We start from the raw sequence: 20,030 nt of genomic DNA, 5'->3' as shown, positions 1-20,030 counted from the left end.
TGGGCCGAGGGAGGCGAGGGGGCCGGGGGGAGGCAGGTCCCGGCCGGACGGCCGGGGCTGGCGGCGGCTGTGCGCCTCTCGCGCAGAGAGAGGAGAGTGCGAGTGCAGTTTTAGTGCAACTCAAAATTAGCGGGCATGTTTAACATCGATAATCGGCACGGAGCATGGGCTAGGAAACGATCCTTGGCGGCGGGGGGCACCGGCGCTGCCCTCCGGGCCCTTCCCGGGGAGAAATAACAAAAGGGGCACCCCAGCCGGTGTGTAATCAAATAGCCATCTTTAGGCTTCAAGGCTGGGGACAGAAATGTAGGCCTCAAAAGAAAGGCCTCGGTGTGTCTGTGACTCTGTCTTGAGGGGGGCCCGGCCGGGACGGCTCCCCCGCCCCTCTGCGGCCGGGGGGCGCCCCCGCCAAGACTCGCACGGATTATTTTCAACTTCTTTGGGTTTTTAACGGCCGCGGGAGGATTTAAAAGGGGGCGACAGAGGGACTCCCGATTGGTTATTGTCCAGGTAGGACAAACAAAAACAAACAGCCCCCAAAACAGGGCACCCCCACCCCCAACAGAAACTTGCACAGTGCTGCTGGGCAGCGGGGTTCCTCCGGGGTGGGGTGGGGGGGTGCAACACCAGGGACTGCCAGTAAGGAATGCAGCCCTATAGCCCTCATACACAGCCACCTATACGTGTGTGTCTCTCTATTTTTTAATATATATCTACTTATCTGTTTGCTGTGTGGCTGCCCCTGGTTTTTTGTGAGGTTTGCCACTAGGGAGGCGTGTTGTGTGTGTTGTGTATCTCTGTTTGTGTGTTGTTGCTTTTTTTTTTATTATTTGATAGGTCTCTGAGAAGAATCAGTGGGGAGAAATTGCAGAGGGGTTCAACTTTCCCAGAAGTTGCTCTAATGCTGCCTTCGCTTTAAAACAGTATTACTTGCGGTAAGTGCTGCCAGGCTCTTGGAAGAGTGTTGCTGAGCATGGGATGGCTGCTGCTTTTTTTCTTTTTTTCTGATTTCCGTAGTGTGCTACAATAAAAGTACTTGTACCTGTGAAAATAAGGCAGATAAAGCATGGGTGATGTCTAAAGCCTTATTCTACTGGTTTGGTGGTCAATTAAAAGGGTCCCTATGTTGTGATTGTTTATGTTTATATTTTACAACTGCTACCCAGCCAAAAACGTGCAGGTGACCCCAACTCTGTAAACAGTACTCATGGGGCGTTTTTATTGATTATTTTAAACAGACAATACAGTAGGACTCCCACTAGCAAATCAAGTTAGTGCGGTTATTGAAACTTTGTTTTGTTATAGAGCAATAAAATGTTTTATTATCGATGGACTTGGTTTCCTCTTTACAAAGCTGGATTTTTGGATTAAAAATATATATTCGTTGTTTGAAGATGGTTCACTTCTCAGCAGTGGATAACTATAGGAATTACCTGTCTGTAGCATTTTATGTTTTTTTTTTTTTATCAGCCAGAATTGCCAAATAGGTTTTGTTTTTGTTTTTTTCCTTACTCGTGAATATCAGCTTTCTGGATTATTTTAATGAATAGGTGATGGTAAGAGTTATTTCCTAACTTTGCATGGAGCTACTAGTGAATATTTTAATTTGGTGTTTGAAATTATTGTTCAGCTACTAATATTTTTATATTGAATTGCAACTTTTTGCAACTATGATTTGTATGAAAGTTTCTAAAACTAAATATTATATGCCCTCCTTCAGAATTGTTCGTGTAAGATGAGGTTTGTTGTCTGTTTTTTAAGTGGACGAAATGTTGCCTATGAATTGTATGTGTAATATTTACATTTTTCTAGTATTTTTCAATTTATTTAATGATAAAATAGATGCAGGGTGTACTTTTTATTTTAGATAATATACATAAAATATCCTCTGTGTGTTGTTTTGATTGCACACAAGTTATATCTGTCTAAGGTTTAGCACTCTGAATTAGGAAAGGCAGTAATAGTACAGGTGCACTTTCTATTGGCTGTCCTAGATTGACTTCCAGCTTGAAGCTGTAGAGTTCACAGCACTGTGTGGAGCAGTTATTGAGTTACAGTGAAGTCTGGAAAACCTTAGTCAGATATCTGTATTTGCTGGATTCTTTTTGTGATGGCATATGGTTTCTTTGGTTGGTCTGGTTTTTAAAGAAATACATTCTTTTCAAACTAGGTAATATATTAATGACCCCTAATAGGTCCAGAGATAAGGTGGGAATCTCATTTTTAGATGTGTTCCATCTGTTTGTTTTCCTTAGTAATATTAAATATCTGGAGAATATCGCTAAAAATATATTGGATCACAGGAAATGTGGGGTTTTTTTTCTGATGGACCTCAAGATCTGAAACTAGGCTATTTTTTTTTCTCCATAACTTACAAAGATCACAGTTGCTTGTCTGAACCTTTCTTCATTTCATCACTATTTTTTAATGTGTCAGAACACCCAAATCTTGCAGTAGTGGGTTATATATCCTTTGGGATAGTTAATGTGTCTTAATTTGTGTTTTGAAAGCACCTGTCATGCTGTGGCTATTGGCACAATTCAAATAATGAGTAATTTAAAATAGAATGTGGCTCATAATGCATTATTTCAAAATAAATTGTATTCTTAGTCAAGGAGATCATACAAGAAAATCTGTGTTTGGTGTTACCAAGCAGTATTGACTAAATGTCCACTTTTTTCAAAAAAGGATGTACATAAATGCTCATAACAGAAACAAATACAATTTTTCTAAAAAACACTTTATTGAAAATAAAATTTTGAATAACTTGCTACAATGAAGAATCTAAAAAAAGCCTGTTCTTAATAAATTCCTATGACTTAATGGAGACTATGCCCAAAATACACTGTATCCTTCTCTCCCGTATTTTCTCAAATTGCTATTGTACTTATTATTGGAGGCCAGTAACTAAAGGGTTTCTTTATCAAACTTTTTTTCCTCCTACATGCATGCATTGGTTTGCTGCTGTTGTGCCTTTTGATAGTTTCATTTGTTTAGTTTAGAAAAGAGATTTCAGGTTTTTCATTTTTGGCTTGGCAAAACCAAAATCATGAAATGCCCTATCATGGCTTAGTTCTCATGAAGTGCTAGACAACTGTCTTCAGAATATTAGGCCCCTTTGAGGGGTTTCAGATTAGGCATCAGTAATCTTGGCCTCAATATTTCAAGGGGTTTGCAAACGCATGAGCGCACATACACACATCTAATAACTTTAATAGAAATTTCACCTAGTTGTGTATATATAGAATCCTATTTCTGCTAAGCAGTCTGAATGGGAAATACAAGAGTCCTGGTGAACTTAGTGGGATCTATTTATGTTCACTTACTTGGATACCTTTGCAGATTTGAAACCTTGGTAGTTTGTGATAGTAGGAAGTTGCATGTTTCTGTGAGGCATCTGGCATTCCATGCTGGATGAGATGAGATTTAGAGCTAGATTGATCATTGGTCTGCTTTGCTGTGTTGCCTCTTACGACAATGTCATTTTTATGTTAAATAGCAAACAAGTTAATTATTTGTGTGATATACTGGTGATCTAGTTGGCTTTATCAAATTGAAAGTCTTGTGTAAGATATACAGGTGAGGTGACATTTTTTTAACATTGCTCTTTTAATTTGACTATGGAATTTTGCCAGATGTCTTTAAGGGTACATGTTAGTCTTCATTAAAGAAATAAGTTTAAAACGTGTTATTTACTGGATCCTGTGGTAACAATTCAGAAAAGTTATATTTCGGCCCCCCCCCATACAGTTGTATGTGATAGAGACAACCTCAATTATTCCATCTATTTGAATGCATTGCTTTGAGGTGTCTGACAGGTATGGTAATTTATGCACTATGATTCTGTAGCGAGCAGTCAAAAGCCATAGTGCCGATAACCATTGATAGACTTTAGTTGTTAATGTAGTGCTGTAAGTCTCTGTAGCACAGTTCGTGTAATTCCCTTGGACTTTAGTGCAAATTAGATGTTTCATCTCAATTGAGGTGAATTAGGAAAGCATTTTCCAAATGCTTCTCTGTAGATATTTTATGGGGCAGTAAATATTGCTCATAGGCATGTTCTTAAATTTTTTATAATCATGTAAAGGGTTAAAGAGACGTTTTAACATACAAACTGAAATAGTTTTAATAGGATGGATGGTTAGGCCTGAGAACTACAAATAGCGACACTAATGTGGCCCTCTGCATTTGTGTGGAATCCTGTTTGTTTGACTTTGTGGGCAAAAGAGTCTACAGCTATTTTATTTGTAGGCTCTGGGTCTACATCTGTATCCTGGGAGGGTGAGGAAATTATTAAAATTAGAGGTGCAACTAGTATATGAGTCCTGAATTAAAAATCAGTTTGCAGAGATAAACTTTTTAAAAATAAGTTAGCTTGCCAACAACATCTAAATAAAAAGAGTAAGAGCTTGCTCTACCTAATAAAATAAGTTTAATTCTCAGTTATGCAAGTAATTTTAAAAAACATAAATCCATTTTGTACAGTAAATGGACGAATACAAGGATAGCAAAAAGTAAATTGAGTTAATTCTATCCAAACAGGTTAAGGGAATACGAGTAGTTTTTAGAAATACCAGAGAATAAAGTACCAGTTAAAATAAAATAGGTCAATTAATAAATGAAGATTATGAGATGAGTGATTCTGAAAAGTCCATTGTATTGGAAAAAAAAATTCTGCATCTAGTGAGAAAAGTAAAACAAAAAAGAAACTGGCAATTAAGAACTGAAGGGCACCTTATAAAAGTAACTGTTGCTAGAGAATACATTGGAGACTATTTAGAAAATTTGAATGTAATGTATAAATCAGCTGAGCTGTGAGGGGCCACAGTAATATAGAAAAGCAAAAATAGTTCTGATTGGAAAAGAAATGTGATCATAAAAATTAATTTATGGGGCTGTAACTTTTCTCCCTAGCAAAATAATGGAACAAATATTGAGGGTTTTCCCCGCTTAATACCTAAACTATAATGGAATCCTACAGGTTAAACAGCCTCAGTTTCTGTAGAAAAGATTTTTCCCACATCAATTGATATGTTTTCTTAATGCACAAAACTTGGTCCTAATCATGCAACAGGACTTGCACAGACCACTGTGGCTTCTGGATGGATATAGGGTTTGATCTATTTGCCAGATCTGTCTGTAGAATCGGGGCCCTAGTGGATAAATGGAAAGTTATAGCAGTAATACATTTCGGATGGTTTTGTCAAAATCCATATATTGTCTCAATCTCAGTCTTAAATTTATTTATAAATATGGACTGGCATGTGAATTAAAACTGGTTCAAGGACCAAAAAATAATGGTTAAGCAGGGAACCAGGGGATGGATGTGTCTAGTGAGGTACTGCAATGATTGTTTAGGTTCAGTTTTCATGTCAGTCTTGTAAAACAGTGATTCACAATCAGCGTGCTGTAAGGTCCTTTTAAGGGTGCCACAGGGTGCATAATATTAGCACTGGTAGGTGTGCAGACAGCTAGACGTGATTCACAATAAACCCAGAGATTTAAAAAATATTCTGACTTGTTGAGGTCTTTCTGAATCCTTTGCAACAGAAGAAATGCTCTATTTTTTCATGTACTCAAGAAACATGTGAAAGCTAAGAGCTGGCATTTTCTGAGGGGTATCTGGAGTGTAAAAAGGTTGAAAACCACTGCAGTAAAGAGAAATATCAGTGTTAACACGTAATATCTGCCCATAGTCATGTAAACGAGGTCCTAATTCAGATTTTAGGGCCTTAGTATATAAATGATGTTGAAGGGAGAGCAAACAGCATACTAAAAATTAGCAGATGATGCTAAACTGGGAAGAGTTAAAAATATTAATGAAGACTAAGAAAGTAAAGAGAGGAGCCTACAGAATTGAGAGAGTGGCTGAAAATAACAAAATAAGCTTTTACTTTGGCACATGCAAGCTAATATATTGGGGGTCCAGTAATCTGAAACAGGTATCCAGTGCAAGGGAATACCATGGAAAACGGTAATGCTCAAAAGAAGAAAAGAAAAGGGCAGGAGGATGAACAACAAATTAGATATCAAAGGCCTGATCATTCTTTTTGTTGTATGAGCACTCCACTTCTATTGCTATGCATGCAAGTTGTGCATACTACTGATGGGACAACCAGGTCCCAGTTTCAGTGTGCTAGAGCAGCTGTAAAGGCCAACATATTTTTAGGCTGCATGTGCAGCGGCATCATGTCACAAAGCAATGGGGGAATGGGTCCTCTCTGTGCGAGTCTAATGGCATCTGGCATACTGTTTTTACTTTCAGCACCTCATTACCAGGTGAGGCAAACTTACAGGAGTTCAGAGAAGAGCAGCAAAATGTTTAGAAATCTGGAGGGACTAATTTGTAAGAAAAAAGTAAGAAATAAATATGTATAGCTTTTGTTAAGTGAGCACTACAGGGGGCATGATAACAGTCTACCAAGTGGATGAAGGGCTTAAATACATTATTCTAAATAATTCCTCTTTCCCCAAGTAAGGGGCTGCATTAAGATCTAATGGGGTGAAATTAAGACAAGAAATATTTAAAACTAACTAGGAAGATGAAATGTTTAAAGAAAGGTGGAGAATACTATACCAACACAGTAGGCATTCATTGCATTGATTATGTAACATTAGAAACCAGGTAAGACCGTAGTAGGGAGCAAGCAACATTGGTAGAAAAATGGCCTGGATGATGTTAGTGGCTTTGTCCACGGTAAAGAAGACTTTACTTTTACATATCTATGGATTTTTATTTTTATATTCTCAAACATACAGTACTCAAATTATTCTGAGACTAGAGATTGTGTGTAGCTGGCATATAGTTCTTTACAATAATTTAATGATTCATATTTTCAATCAAGCATTTGAAGCTTTGATTTGAAGGTTTAGGAAAATATTTTACGTACTTATATGGAGAATTCCATTTTAGTTACAGTAGCATTGTTAGCACCTCATACTGGTAGAGCTTATGCCTCCCTGATTCATATCATCTGTAAGGTGCACCTCTGCTTTCTGCCTGACTTCAGACTAATGTGGATACCTACCTTTCTCTGCTGTCAAAGCTAAGTTTATCTTCCTGTTATAAGACTTGATTCTTTGTGATAAAATGTCTCAATTGTGTAAACATCTCAGAATCTCTCTTGGTGTAAGTTATTTGGAGGATGTTTTCTCCTCACGAATTCTACTGGTATTATTCATTTTTTAGAATATAGCTTTTACACTGTAAAACCAGCACTTTAGGGAGATTCTTAGGGCAGCAGGCTACTAGAAAGCAATGCTGCCTGAAAGCTAATGTAAAAGCACAGAGCTGCCACACAGATGGCCCTGGTCTCCATAAGGTCTGTGATATCTTGGATGGGAAGACAAATCCCTCTTCAAAACTGAACAATCTAGTGAAAATTTGGTGAGGTGAATCGTATGGTATTTTCCTGGCCTTGGTTCCTTTCTGTGGGCTTTTCAAAGTAGTTGTGTGCATTGGAGCTCCTAAACTTAAAAATACCAATTTGTTGTCTTTGTTATCCTTCAGTGTTACCATACCATCACCAAAATATGTCTTTAAATACTTAAAAAAAAATCAAAACAATTGGGCAGGTGCCGTAACTTTAAAACCTTGTTACAGCATTTGCTCTGTAATAATTTGTGATGGCATTAAGGCCTATTTTGTCTTCTGATGATTGATGAAAGTTTTTATGGAGGCTGTTTATGATGTTAGACTGATTCAGTGTTAAATAGAGCTTATACGTTCAGTTATAAAAATATAGAATTAGCTGTGGTAACCATTTGAGTTTGAGCTATATGGTAAGTCCATGAAAACAAGACTAAGTTTGTCTGAAGAGCAACACTCATTTTTCTCCTGTGAAGGGTATTAGGTCTGAAGCTTCTGAGTTTCTCATCCCCCAGCCCAGAACCTTTTTTTAAATTACTTTTCAGTTACATATTTTAATGTTTCTTTGCACTTAAACCTTAAAATATAAGCATCTCTGCACACTATATATGTATATAATAAAAATGATATGATAAATATTATTCATTGTCTTTACATGTGAGGTACCTAGGCTGTCAAAGTTTGACCTTTGTGGCTTATGTCAAATGGGAATTTAAACCTGAATATGACAGACCCTTATAGCACTAGCATCTTATAGCACTAGATCACTATTTTCCTTAAGCAAATGCCTTATGATCTGTGAGCTTCAGTCAAGCTGTCTATAAAATGCAGCTGTTTATGCTTACCACCTTCGTAAAATCCTTTGAGATGCAGAACTGAAAAATAACTATATTAGCATTAAAAAAGTAGTATTGGCCACATTTTGCAGGTAGGAAAACCAAGGAACAAAGAGGGTGAATTGATAACTTAGACCACTTGTACTTTAGGGTAGGGTGGTTGTTTTTTTTTAAATACTGCATATGGTGTCTGTCACAGGGGAGCCCCTATGCTTAATTGGTTCCCCTTAGAGCTATTGTAATACCATATATCCCATATTTATTTTTATTTGTAAAGTACCGAGAATTGGTATAGCCCAGATAGCCATTAAGAAACTTGGCTTCTAGGCCTATGTCTAATGTGTACTTGCTGTGTAACCTTAAGCAAGACATTGACCTTGGCATATCCTATCTATGAAATGATTTTTAAAAGACTTCTTTTTTTTCCTAGACAGAATCTTAAGGACCATGAGTTCTTTAATGCAGGGACTATCTGTCTTCATGTTTCTGTAATGTACTTACTATGCATTTGGATATTTGAAAATAATTACTAATTAGTAATAGTTTGAAAAGATAAAACTATGCATAAATGGTTATCTGCAGTGTGCCATGTGGAGGAGGGGCTGCATAACCCAGAGGAGAGGAAAAAACAGTCCTTTGAAATACTTGGTACAAATCTCTGACAGAGAGGAGCTAACTTTTTGGGAGAAAATGAGAGTGAGAAGGTACTTAGAATAGTGGTATAGTTCTGTGCTCTGCTTGTATGAGAGCAATAAATTCATGTCTAACAGAATTGGACTGGACTTTCAACTTGAGGTCATCAAGTTGAGTTCTATGCAAATTATCACAATCTTTTCACACTTTACAGCTGAAGCTGTGTGTGGATGTTTGAGATCAGGGCTTTACAAAATAGTTAAAACCTGTATTACAAAAAAAATAGTGGTGCTGTTACAACCAGAATGGCATTCTACTGAGTGAGAGACTAACTTGTTTTTCTGCAATGGTGAATTGTCTCCATGTTAGGCTGCTTTTTTTCTTAATTGGCAGTGTGAACTGGAACAAGAAGATAGTGTTAACTGTATTGTAGACTACTTAGAGTAATAGGGCTGTGTTATCCTATCCATATTCTTCTTAAAATACTTGGGGGTGGCGGGGAGGTGGAACTATGTGGTAATATGGTCACTATAAAAGAGGCTTTTGTGTGTGTGTGGTTTTGTGTGTGTTGTCTGTTTGGTTTTTAAGTTTTAGATGGACCATGATACTAGGGTTTCATAAAAGGAGTAATCATCACCATCATCATTAATTTTCTCATTGTTATGCAATAGGTTATATACCAGTTGCCTCTTGCCTCCCACCCCAAAGACTGCTAGAATTCCATGCTGTTCTGTCTATGTAGGCCCAGTTTTTCCAAATACAGAAGGTTATGTTAAAGGATATAATTTAACTCATTTGAATTAATGCATAAAGTGTTATGGAATGAGATGGATATCAAGACTGTGCTTTACTGGATTATGATATATTGGGATAGTTGATCTCTGTGGTTAGGAAACTGAGTTAGCTGAATCATAATGGTTTAATTTGGCTATAAATTAAGTAAATGCCAGGTCTTTTAAACTTTGTTTGTTTGGTATAATTAAAACAGGCAAGTAAAGTTTGTGTTGTACTTCCTCATGTTGTACGGTTGAAATTTTAGTCAGTGGATCTGAGTTCTGGTGACGTTGGTCAAGTCTTACAGATTCCAGGTGGTATCCAGGCAAACAATTCCACATTGCAAAAACACTTGTGAAGCCTGTATTTTTTGGCAAAATAGCAGAGCTTTGAACCCCTGAAGACTGAACTGGTTTTCCGTGAGTATTTTTCCTCTTCCCATCACATCTTTTTACTTCTATGAAAAAGCTGAGAAAATTTAGATGGTGTATGGTAAAGATTGGCAAAAGTCAGAAATGACCTAATCAAAGGCTGAATGTGAAACTTTATCTATGCCTCTGTTGCATATGGGTTATGATTGAGGCCTTGTGTACTCTGTGACACAGTGGGACAAAATTCTGTGGCAACAGTATTTTGTTGTATCACAGTGAGATACTCTTCATTCCTGTTCTTATGCAAACACACAGTTAGGGCTTATAGTTAAAAGTACTGATGGACTTTCAAATCTTGTTTTTTCTAACACTGATTACTTTTGAGGATGGATTTCTTTCTTTCTTATCTTTAGGCATGCTTGCTCCACTTTCCAGGCTTCCATGATGTTGCCCAGGTGGCCAGGCTCAGAAACTCTTTCCTTCTGCATATGTGCCAAGGAAGGGAGGGGAGGTTGCAGTAGGCTTCAGCAGCTCTTCAACCCAGCTCCCAAGGTCTTGGCTGCTGTCCTATTTTCCGGGCTGTCTAGTTCACTAGTTGGTGCTTCTAGTTTTCCCTTCATGGTCTTCCCACATCCTGGCTGCAAACTGGACTTCAGATCTAGCTCTTGGCCTCCTAATGACTGTATCCATGGATTGGTCCAGGGAATATGCTCTGTAATTTCTCCCACAATGTCTGTTGTGAGAGAGAACTGGAAAAAAAAGGACCACTGTAGGTGGGTCCTAAAAAGTCAGGGGACTGAAAACTAAGCATTAGGTACCTGTCTGCAGCAAACTAATTCTGCAGCAAAATTGTTGAATTCTAATATACCTAGGGAAAATTTTGAAAGTGAGGAATTTCAGAATTCATGGGACCCAGACTCAGTCAAATGAGGCAGTTGTTTCAGGCTCTTTGCAGGTACACGCAGGGATTGTGGCATTTATTGATTTGTATTTCAGCTGTGACTACTGTAAGGACTAGAAACACAATTTAAAATAATTGAAAATTCTGCTTCTGAAATAGTTTTGTGCAAAGGGTATATTTCATGGTAAATTCTTGTAGTTTACTCTGGATTTGTGGAATAGAGGTCTCAGGCTACAGTCTTGAGTATAGTTTCTTTGTAATATAGTAGAAAATGCTGGGATTCTCTTTGATTGTAGATAATCTTGTAGTACATGGTATTACATATGCTATTCTGTGTATTCCATAAGTCATTGAGTAATCATATGCAGGAAAGTATAATGCAACATGCTTTTGAGTAATATAACAACATAAGGTAGTAGTAGTAGTAAAAGCATACAGGGCTCCAAAATTAAATTATGGTACTACTAACTATATCAATAATTGCAGTGCTATTGGTACTGCTGCGTTAATGCACTTTACACATAATACGCTGTTACTGCTTTAAAGACCATTTAAAAGTGTGAGTTGTTATTATGCTAGTATATATTAGATATACTAGACAGTTAAGATAGTAAAATTAGTGTAAACTGACTCATAACTTCTATTCCCTTTAGCAGGTCTACACATATAGGTAAGAGCTGCAGATTAAATTTGTATTTGACACTGACATTAATCTAAGATAGTTTGCCTAGATCCCTGATCTAATTAGTATTGGGGGAAGTTATTTAAAACTAATAAAGGCTAATGAGGGGGGGGTTTAATGCATTATTTTTCCAAAACCAACTTGAACCTTATGCTACTTTAATATGGAAATACTTTGACAAATTTTAAAACGGACCTATAAAAGTAGATTTAATTTAATTATTGTTAAGAAGTAGTCTTTAGCTTTAGTTCTTAGAGTTATTGTCAAGATACTGTCCAAAGGATTTCTTGTGTTACCTTAATTTCATCAGGCGATCCTCAATATTACTGATTTGCAGTGCTCACTGTAGTATCAAAGTAAATAAAACATTTTAAACTTTTTTTGTATTCAGGGAATAGTGGTGGGCAAACTTTTAGTAAAGTAGGCAAAATAAGAAAATGAATGTTTATCCCGTGAGCTAAGGAATAAATTTGATTGGTTAATATAATTGCAGTAGGTTACAGAACTTCTGTGCTCTGTTACTGATTTGACTTTCGCTCCAGATGCTGGATCACTAGTGAATGAAGGTTGTCCTTGCCGAATAAATGATGAGTGGTCTGTGGATTTGGTTGAGTTCCAACATCTTCCTTCTCCCAGGATAGTTCTTTCAGAACGAAGTTCAGGCACCCCTGTGAAAGACTTCGTAGGGTTCTTCTGTCCTTCTGCTTGTGCTACAAATGTTTTGTGAAGACAGGAATTAATTACCAGCTCTGTCAGTCCACCCTTCCATGACAATCTTTTATGACTGCAGTTTCACCATTTTTTACATAATCTTTATAAAAATGTATAGATGTAATCTTTATAATTACTATTTTTACAGCATCATAAATGTGTGTAATGATTTATTGGCAAATAAGGGATATCATCCTTGCAGAATTTATCACTCTCCCCTGCCCTGCAGATTACGATTATCTTGCAAACCTTTTTTTCATAGGAGTTGCCCTATTGAAGTCAGTGGACTACTTGAGCAAGGGTGTGCTAGCACAGACCTTTTAATTAGTATATAACATACCATGACAAGGAGTGTAAAAAATAATGGGGAGGGAGTAGTTACGAGAGGACCTAGGTATGACCAAAACATTTTATAGTTGCTTAGGTTAGCATTATGGTTGTCTTAATTTTTTTTCTTTAACAATACTGTTGCTTTGAGAAGATTAATATTTGTATTTTAAGCAGTTGTATAATATATCTATGTGTTTTACAAGTAAATAGTATATTTAGAGAGTATGTCATAGGATAATATAATCTAAGTTTGAGTTTAGGATAACTTGCTTCACATTATTCCTGGTATCCCATCTCTAAAGTCTGATTTTTGTTACAATGAGTCAACTCTATGAGCTAAAAGGGAGAGAGAAATTCAAGCAAGCAATCTTTAAAACACCTCTAAAGCAATCTACTTGCTTGGCTAGACATAAGGCAAGATGTATAGAAAGACCTTGTGTGTTGAAAGACCTATGGTATGTAATTTAACCTACAGTTAGAAGCAAGTGCTGTGATATATACTTTTGTTTCTGTTTCTACCTCTGATTGTTCATGAGCTAACTGTTTATCCTAACATTAGCCTCAGACTAATGTAATTTTGGGAAGAATTTTCACATACTGAGTGAAGAAGATCTACATGCTGCTTTGATTTTTATGAAATTTGAGCAGTTTCAGAAATCAACAAACTTATAAAAGGTAGGTAGTCCTGATCAAGGTGGTTAGTGGGAAGAGGACAAGTGAGGCAATCAAAGAAAAATAGTTTGGCACCTAACTCTCCTATACAGATATTTTTACTATGTTATACAGATATATTATGCAACAACATAATGCAATAATTTGAGTAATTGTTTCCATTGAAGTAATGGGACTAAAGTAATGGATTTTTGTGGTTAAAATACCATTTAATATGACTGGCTGGGGCAGTTTTGATTATTGCCACTGCATTTTCCTTTTGTTGGATCAACACTGAGAATACAAGCAGTACACATTATTTGAAAGAGGTACTTCTGTCTTTCTCTACCCCCTCACACATGACCAGGGGTAGGTTGGAGAAAGGACATAGGTCATCTTTCTCTTTCTCCCCTCTACATCAGAAATGGTTGTTATCTTAAGCAGCAGCTTGCTGTGTCCTTTTCAAACAGCCATGACTGTTCTCCCGAGTGACTGCTGAGCTGCTGGCAGTACCCCCTGATAATGACAAACTCTGATTTTTGTATTGCATAGGATCTGCTGCCATGGAATCCTGCACCTATGCAGAGTTCTTTTGACTTCATTGGATAAATCAAGGCCATTAGGAAGGGTTGCACTTCCACTGGGAAAAAAAGAAATATGAGCCTTGGGATTTCAGAATATCCCCAAATCCTAAAAATATATATATATTTTTTGCCTCATTGTTATGGAGTAAGATTGATTTATTTGTGCATTCTGACTTTGGCATCTAAAAAGTGAGGCTTTTATTCCCATTTCTCTTTATAAAGTCTACAGAGGGTCTAGTGGACATCCAGGGGATCTTGTTATAGCTAAACTGGAAGATTACTGTCAGGGAAGAGAGGAGGGTGTTCAGCTTTTAGGGAGGTGGCCAGAGACTAATTCTTCATCTCCACCGGTTAGCCTCAAAAGTTAGAGAGGGGGTTAATAACACGTTTGCAAAAATGAAGGGAACCTTTTCAGCTAAGATTTGAAATTATTTAGGTAGTTGGTGAGACAAGAAGTATATTGAGATTGCATCCGTGATCTTCTAGGAAGGACTTCAGTATTCAAGAACCAAATGAATGGAGAGTGAGGAAGTTAAGAAAATCATGGACAGTTGTTTTTTAAGTTAAAATGTTGGAGGAAGAGAGATCCCTTTTGCATATTCAAGAAAGTAGGCAAGAAGTATTCTTCCTTGGATGGGAGAGGCCATAGAAAGGAGCTGCAGTATGCAAAGCAAGCCTGTGAGAGAATCCATAATTTGTATTTAGAAAGTAGAATTAAGAGAAAGCTATATACAGGCAAAGTGGAAGAAGCAATGATAAGTGGGATGATTTACATAGGAAGTATGGGAGGCAAAGGAAGACTTCAGAATCTAGGTTGATACCAAGGTTATGAACAGTGGGGAAGGTAGGTATGAGTGGGTCTTTGGAGGCATGGGTGGGTTTATACTAGCTCAGCAAGGGGCTTGTAGGAAAAGCATGCTTGAGACATATTTCTTTGACCATAAGAAACTCTTATATATTCAGGAAATCTAGCCAAACAGAAATGATAAAGCCACAAGTAGATTTGATAAAAAAGGCAGAAAGAGTAAATAGGAGGAAGTTCTTCACTATTACAGAAGAATTTAAACTTGGGTATTGACAGTGTAAAATCAATGATTCAGTTTAAACGTAGAGAAAGTATGGAAGAAAGTGATTAGAAAACATAGTAGAGATGGAAATTTAAGTTGTTTGGAATCCTTTTGAGAAGACAGAGTGAAGGTCTTTTAATACAGATGTGGAGCTGTCATCAAAGAGAGCATAAATTCATAGGTATTTAAAAGCAAACGCAGTATTACATTTAATTGTGCCAGCTCTTGAATTTATGGATTATTATATTTCTTGCAGTGGATACGAAAGTACCTAAAAGCTGAGGTGAATTCCATGTTCTCCTTCAGTTGTTTGTAGGGCCTATGAGGCAGTACTTAATTTTGTTAATATTTGATAAATGGTATTTTTTTCTTTACAAGTACAGTTATTCTTATCTAGTTTGAATGCAATTTGTAAAATTTGTTAAAAGAACCCTACCTTAAAAAAGAGAGAGTGAGACGCCCTCATAAAAACTTTAGCTTTGTAAATTGCAGTTTTAGACTGCGATTTAGTTAGATTTTTGTTGGTGCTAATCAGTTCAGAGATCACAACTGTGGTGTCTAGCACTAATCCAGATCCTGATGCACAAGGCAAAGAACATTTGCCCTCAGAGAAAGGAAATCCCATGGAAGTATTTCTCAGCAAGATCATGTCATATACTTTTGGATAGTGGTTGGCATTGTTGCTTTTTATTGTCTGTCTGTGCAGCAGCCATCATCTCATCTTGCTTTTCACAGTTACTATCCAGACTAGCCTTCCATACTATTAGCAGCAGAATCTGCTGTGGACAATAGTTGGTGAAGAATTAGAAAGGAGCTGGATTCTAATGTATAACAAAAGGGGGGGAGGTAAGGGTAGAAAAAAGGAGGGCTGTTTTTAATCTAAATGCAAAATAAGGTCATTTGAAGGACTCGTTTTTCCCCTTAACCTTCTACCCAAAATGGTATGTAAGAGTTGATAGAAAAGAATACTGAGACAGAAGTCTCTTTAGCATATGTAGCTAGTATCAGTCACTAGTTATATACTGCACCAGAATTTTAAAACTTTGTTCTGTCTGTCAACATTCTCTTTTGGTATTCTCTGTAACTATTTCTGTTTGGATCTAGATCTCTGAATACAGAAATCCAGCTTCCAAATCCCAGAATGTTGCCCCTTCTATTCCTATTCAACTGTGTGTGCTTTAACATGTAGAACGGGAAGGAGAAAGAGGTGGTTGTCTGTCAAGGAAGTAGGAGTAATGTGCATTGTTGGTTGGGGAACCATTGTCTAGTAAACTGGTTTAGATAGCTGATAAGATTTGGAACTGCTACTTGAGAGGTTTTCCACTTCTATGACAAAATATTACTTTTCTTTTTTTGCAAATTTTCCAAAATAAATGTACAGTAATAGGTAAAAGTATATACCAGTAGCTCTCAACATTTTTGGACTCAAGCCACACCTGGATAGATTTGAAGCACCACTCAGAAAATGTTAACTCTTAGTTTTCACTCTTTTTTGAGTGCAGAAAAAGACCAGTTTTTTTCTGTTGCAAAGAACTCGGACCACGCCTATGGATTTTTATTTGAAATCTCTGGTTTTATCTTGTGAATTACATTTGTAAACTAATGGTGCTAACATTGTGTGGACCCTGAGGCACACTTGAAAGGATCTCAAGGCATCTGACGGTGTCATGGCATCCTGGTTGAGAATCACTAGTATGTTAACTAAAGTAAAATTCACTAAGAATTTAACCTGGACACTTGCTAGGTTAAATTCTTAATCCCCCTGTGAAGATCAGGCTTTGTGAAGTAACTGGGGTGTATGGATCCATAGCAAACATCTACTACTTCATCAGGTTGCTGCAAATTTTATTTCAAGAGGTGCCACTTGTCTGATCAATTGTGCGGGACTACGCAAGAATTCCAGGTTATCTGAGAAGTGATGCTCTTTTGAACTAAAACCTGCAGCAAACAGCTGAGTGGCTTGTGATTAATTCAACAGTATGCTGCCACTTAAGCGGGTTGGGAAACACCCAGAAACAAATGATTTGGGCTGTACTGTACTGGGAAGATGATATAACCGCTACTTTTATGTTGAGTAAGAATACTTGAATAAGAAGCAGCTTCTCCAGTTTGGTGGTGGTTGCTGCTTCTGAATATTAACTCTGAAGCCTCAACCGTGATATATATTTAAAAAATGAGCTATTTTCTATTCATGTTGTAAAGCAGGAAAGTGGACTATTGATGGAGACTACTTTACGATAGTTCAGCAAGCATAATATCGGAGACCAAACAGTTTATTTCATTTAGTTAAAAAAAAAAAAAAAAAAAAAGATCTGTTGAGGAGCATTGTATAAGATAAAATAGCTGATATAAGTGGGGAGACTGTTTATTAGCAATGTACAACGTTAATTCTGGCAAAAGTTCGTTTTGTTTGTATTCATGTTTCTGGTTGTTTGTGAAAAACATTTCAGGTATGCATTTATCTAAAGGATATGTTTGCAAAGATCTTCCTTCATATGGAAGCAATTTTTAAGGGTGAGCACAGGAAAAACAGTTTCTCTTGACTTACTATGTTCGGGTATTTTGGAGGTTTAGATTACAACAAGGATTGTAATTAGGAGCTTCCTGTGTACAAGATAGTTACTATATCTAGAGGTAACCAAACTTAATGATGAAGGCCAGTGTATTTATTAATTTACAATATAATTGCTAAATTTTCATAATTTGTGTTATTTTCATATGATCTTTTTTTGTTCTCACCCCTACCTTTTTATAATCTTTCCCAAACCTGTTCTCCTCAACCTCCGTTTTGCTAGTTAAGTAAATTAAACTCCACTCCCAGAATATGCAATTGTGTTTTTATTTTCCAGTGGTACTAATCTTAGTGAATTTATTCTTAGCTTTCAGCAGAAGAGCAAGCAAGAACTGCCATGCCTTAAAATTTTGAGTACTGAAACTCTAAGGGAGTTTTTAATCAAACAGTACATCGTGATCAATCCATTTTAAGATGAATCTTACATTTATTGGCTCTCCCCTCCCCTTATTTAAGGCCATTTTTTCTATAGTTAGATGAGTAGCCTATCATTAGCTTCTTTATGTGGCACCAGCAAGTATTACTGTTCCCTCTGACTTCACCAAGAGGAAGGCAGAAGTATCCAACATGTGACTTAAATGTCAGTTGCATGTCATTTTCTGAAATAGAACAATGGGAGAAGGTTAATTTTTATGGTAATTTTAAAATAGGAATAAGGTCCTCCATAGTGAGCCCTTGTTGGGCCAGTTAAAGACTGATGCCGTGTTATGATGGTGTGTGAATTGTCTTTTGCCTAAAACACTTGGATATCTCTACTTTTATCATATTCATATAGATTACATGCAATTTAAAAATGTAAGAGGTACTGAGTTTTCCTTGATTTGAGAAGAAGCACTTAGGTAGAATTATGCCTTTTGTGTGAAGTGTGTGGGCAACTAAAGCTATATATTGCTAATACGATTTGTTTAAAATATCCTTGTATTACAATTCATGTCATAAAAAAAGAAAATTCATGTAGCTCTATTAAATAGAATTGATTCTACTGAAGAAAGAATACTGAACATGTATTCTCATTACAACCCAGATGTATGGTGCTGAACTAAATATTTACCTTTTTCTTCTGTGGTAGAAAATTTGGTGAGCCATAATAGATAAATGATGTAGTAATATGAACATTAAAAATCAAAATATTTAAAAAATATACAAGTGTATTACTAAACAAGTTGCTGAGAACAATCTTTGCTAAAGTGAGTATTATAATGAAATGCACTGTAGTTTGCAGACTCTGATCAAATCTAGCCTATCAGCAGAGTTTTGCAGTGGCATCAGTTTGGTTAAGAAATTGCTTTAGTTTCTTGTTATATAGTTTTTTTATTTTTAGTTTACTGTTTAGTTAATTAGCTTGGCACGAAAGCATTCTGATAGGCTATTAAATTATTTTAAATGTGTAAATTAATTGTTCTAAATTGTTTCAGAGTTGAAAGTTCAGTCAAGAACATTTTCCTTCTGTGTCCAAAAAAAACATTGAAACACTTAAGTTCTGACTATTCTACATGCTGCTTCTAATTTTAAACAAAAAGCTTTTTTTGTTTTAAGTATTTGGTTCTGGAGAAGGCTAGCTATCACCATGAGCTTCATCCAAAACTAATATTATAGGGTTTACAGAAGTTTAGGGCTGGAAGGGTGATTGAGCAGCTTCTTTATATTTACAAGATGCTACTTTTCCTGGTACTTTTCGTAATAATATATTCCTGTCACCTTTTTTGAGCCCCAACACTAACATTGTTTGTAGCAGGCTCTTGAAATTTGCAGGGACAAATTTTAGATTTGGCCTGTGGTTAGTGAGCTGCCCCATGTTTGTCTTATTTAGGTTTGGCTGGATTAGGAATTGTTGAAAATTGCCCTGTCCCTTCTTTTGCTTGCATTTCTCAGGTAACCTTGTGGCATGCTGCCAAATTTAACTAAATTTCAGCATTTTAACCTAAAATGAGGTTAGTTTTGCCACTGAAGTAGTAGTAGTACACTGTTGTAGACGTATCTGGGAGCTGCTTGGGTCTTGGTGGTCATGGTAAAGGGAATAGCTAGATCTGGCTCCTGGAAGACCACATATATTGAAACTGTCATATTGGCTTAGCTTCCCACCTGTCTTCTGTGAGTGTCACATGGGGCAGAATCGTTCCACTTCCTGATGGAAAGCTTTCAATGATTGCCTTCCTGGATTTAGTATGGGACACTAGGCTTATCCCTCACACTGCAATGACAACTTTTCTTGCAGTGGTTTTATAGTTCAAGTGGTAGAAGTCAGTAGCTTCACTGTGTAATTTGTTGTTGTCCCCATGTAAAAAAAAAAAATCAAACAATTAGGAAAATATATACACAAAACTACCTTAAAATAGGTTTATTTAGATAGCAAGGTCAAGCTCTCAATTGTTAGGAAATGCTAGGTTTATGGGTTGCTTATCAGTCTTTTTTCTGACTTCTTACATGTATACATTATGATACAGTCATTAATTACATGATCTTATTTTTCCCATGATGCCTCCTACCTTTTCATGGTAGCCTTCTTCTATGTCTAGGGTGGATATACTAGGAGACTGAAATCTAACATT

General features: G+C 36.7%; 1 protein-coding gene across 1 annotated transcript in view; it reads left to right on the top strand.

Moving 5' to 3' along the window:
* The first annotated feature begins 135 nt into the window (after positions 1–135).
* Positions 136–20,030, top strand: part of ARID2 (AT-rich interaction domain 2) — a 159,786-nt gene continuing 139,891 nt past the window's right edge. The window contains exons 1-2 of the mRNA XM_019543946.1: positions 136–168; positions 838–935. Coding sequence (XP_019399491.1) covers positions 136–168; positions 838–935 — 131 coding nt within the window. The remainder of the gene's footprint in view (positions 169–837; positions 936–20,030) is intronic.

The sequence above is a fragment of the Crocodylus porosus genome, unplaced genomic scaffold (assembly GCF_001723895.1).
Source record: "Crocodylus porosus isolate Cpor-Errol unplaced genomic scaffold, CroPor_comp1, whole genome shotgun sequence".
Classification (NCBI taxonomy): Eukaryota; Metazoa; Chordata; order Crocodylia; family Crocodylidae; genus Crocodylus; species Crocodylus porosus.
Note: the sequence above shows the minus strand (reverse complement) of the source record. Positions and strands in the feature narration are given on the sequence as shown.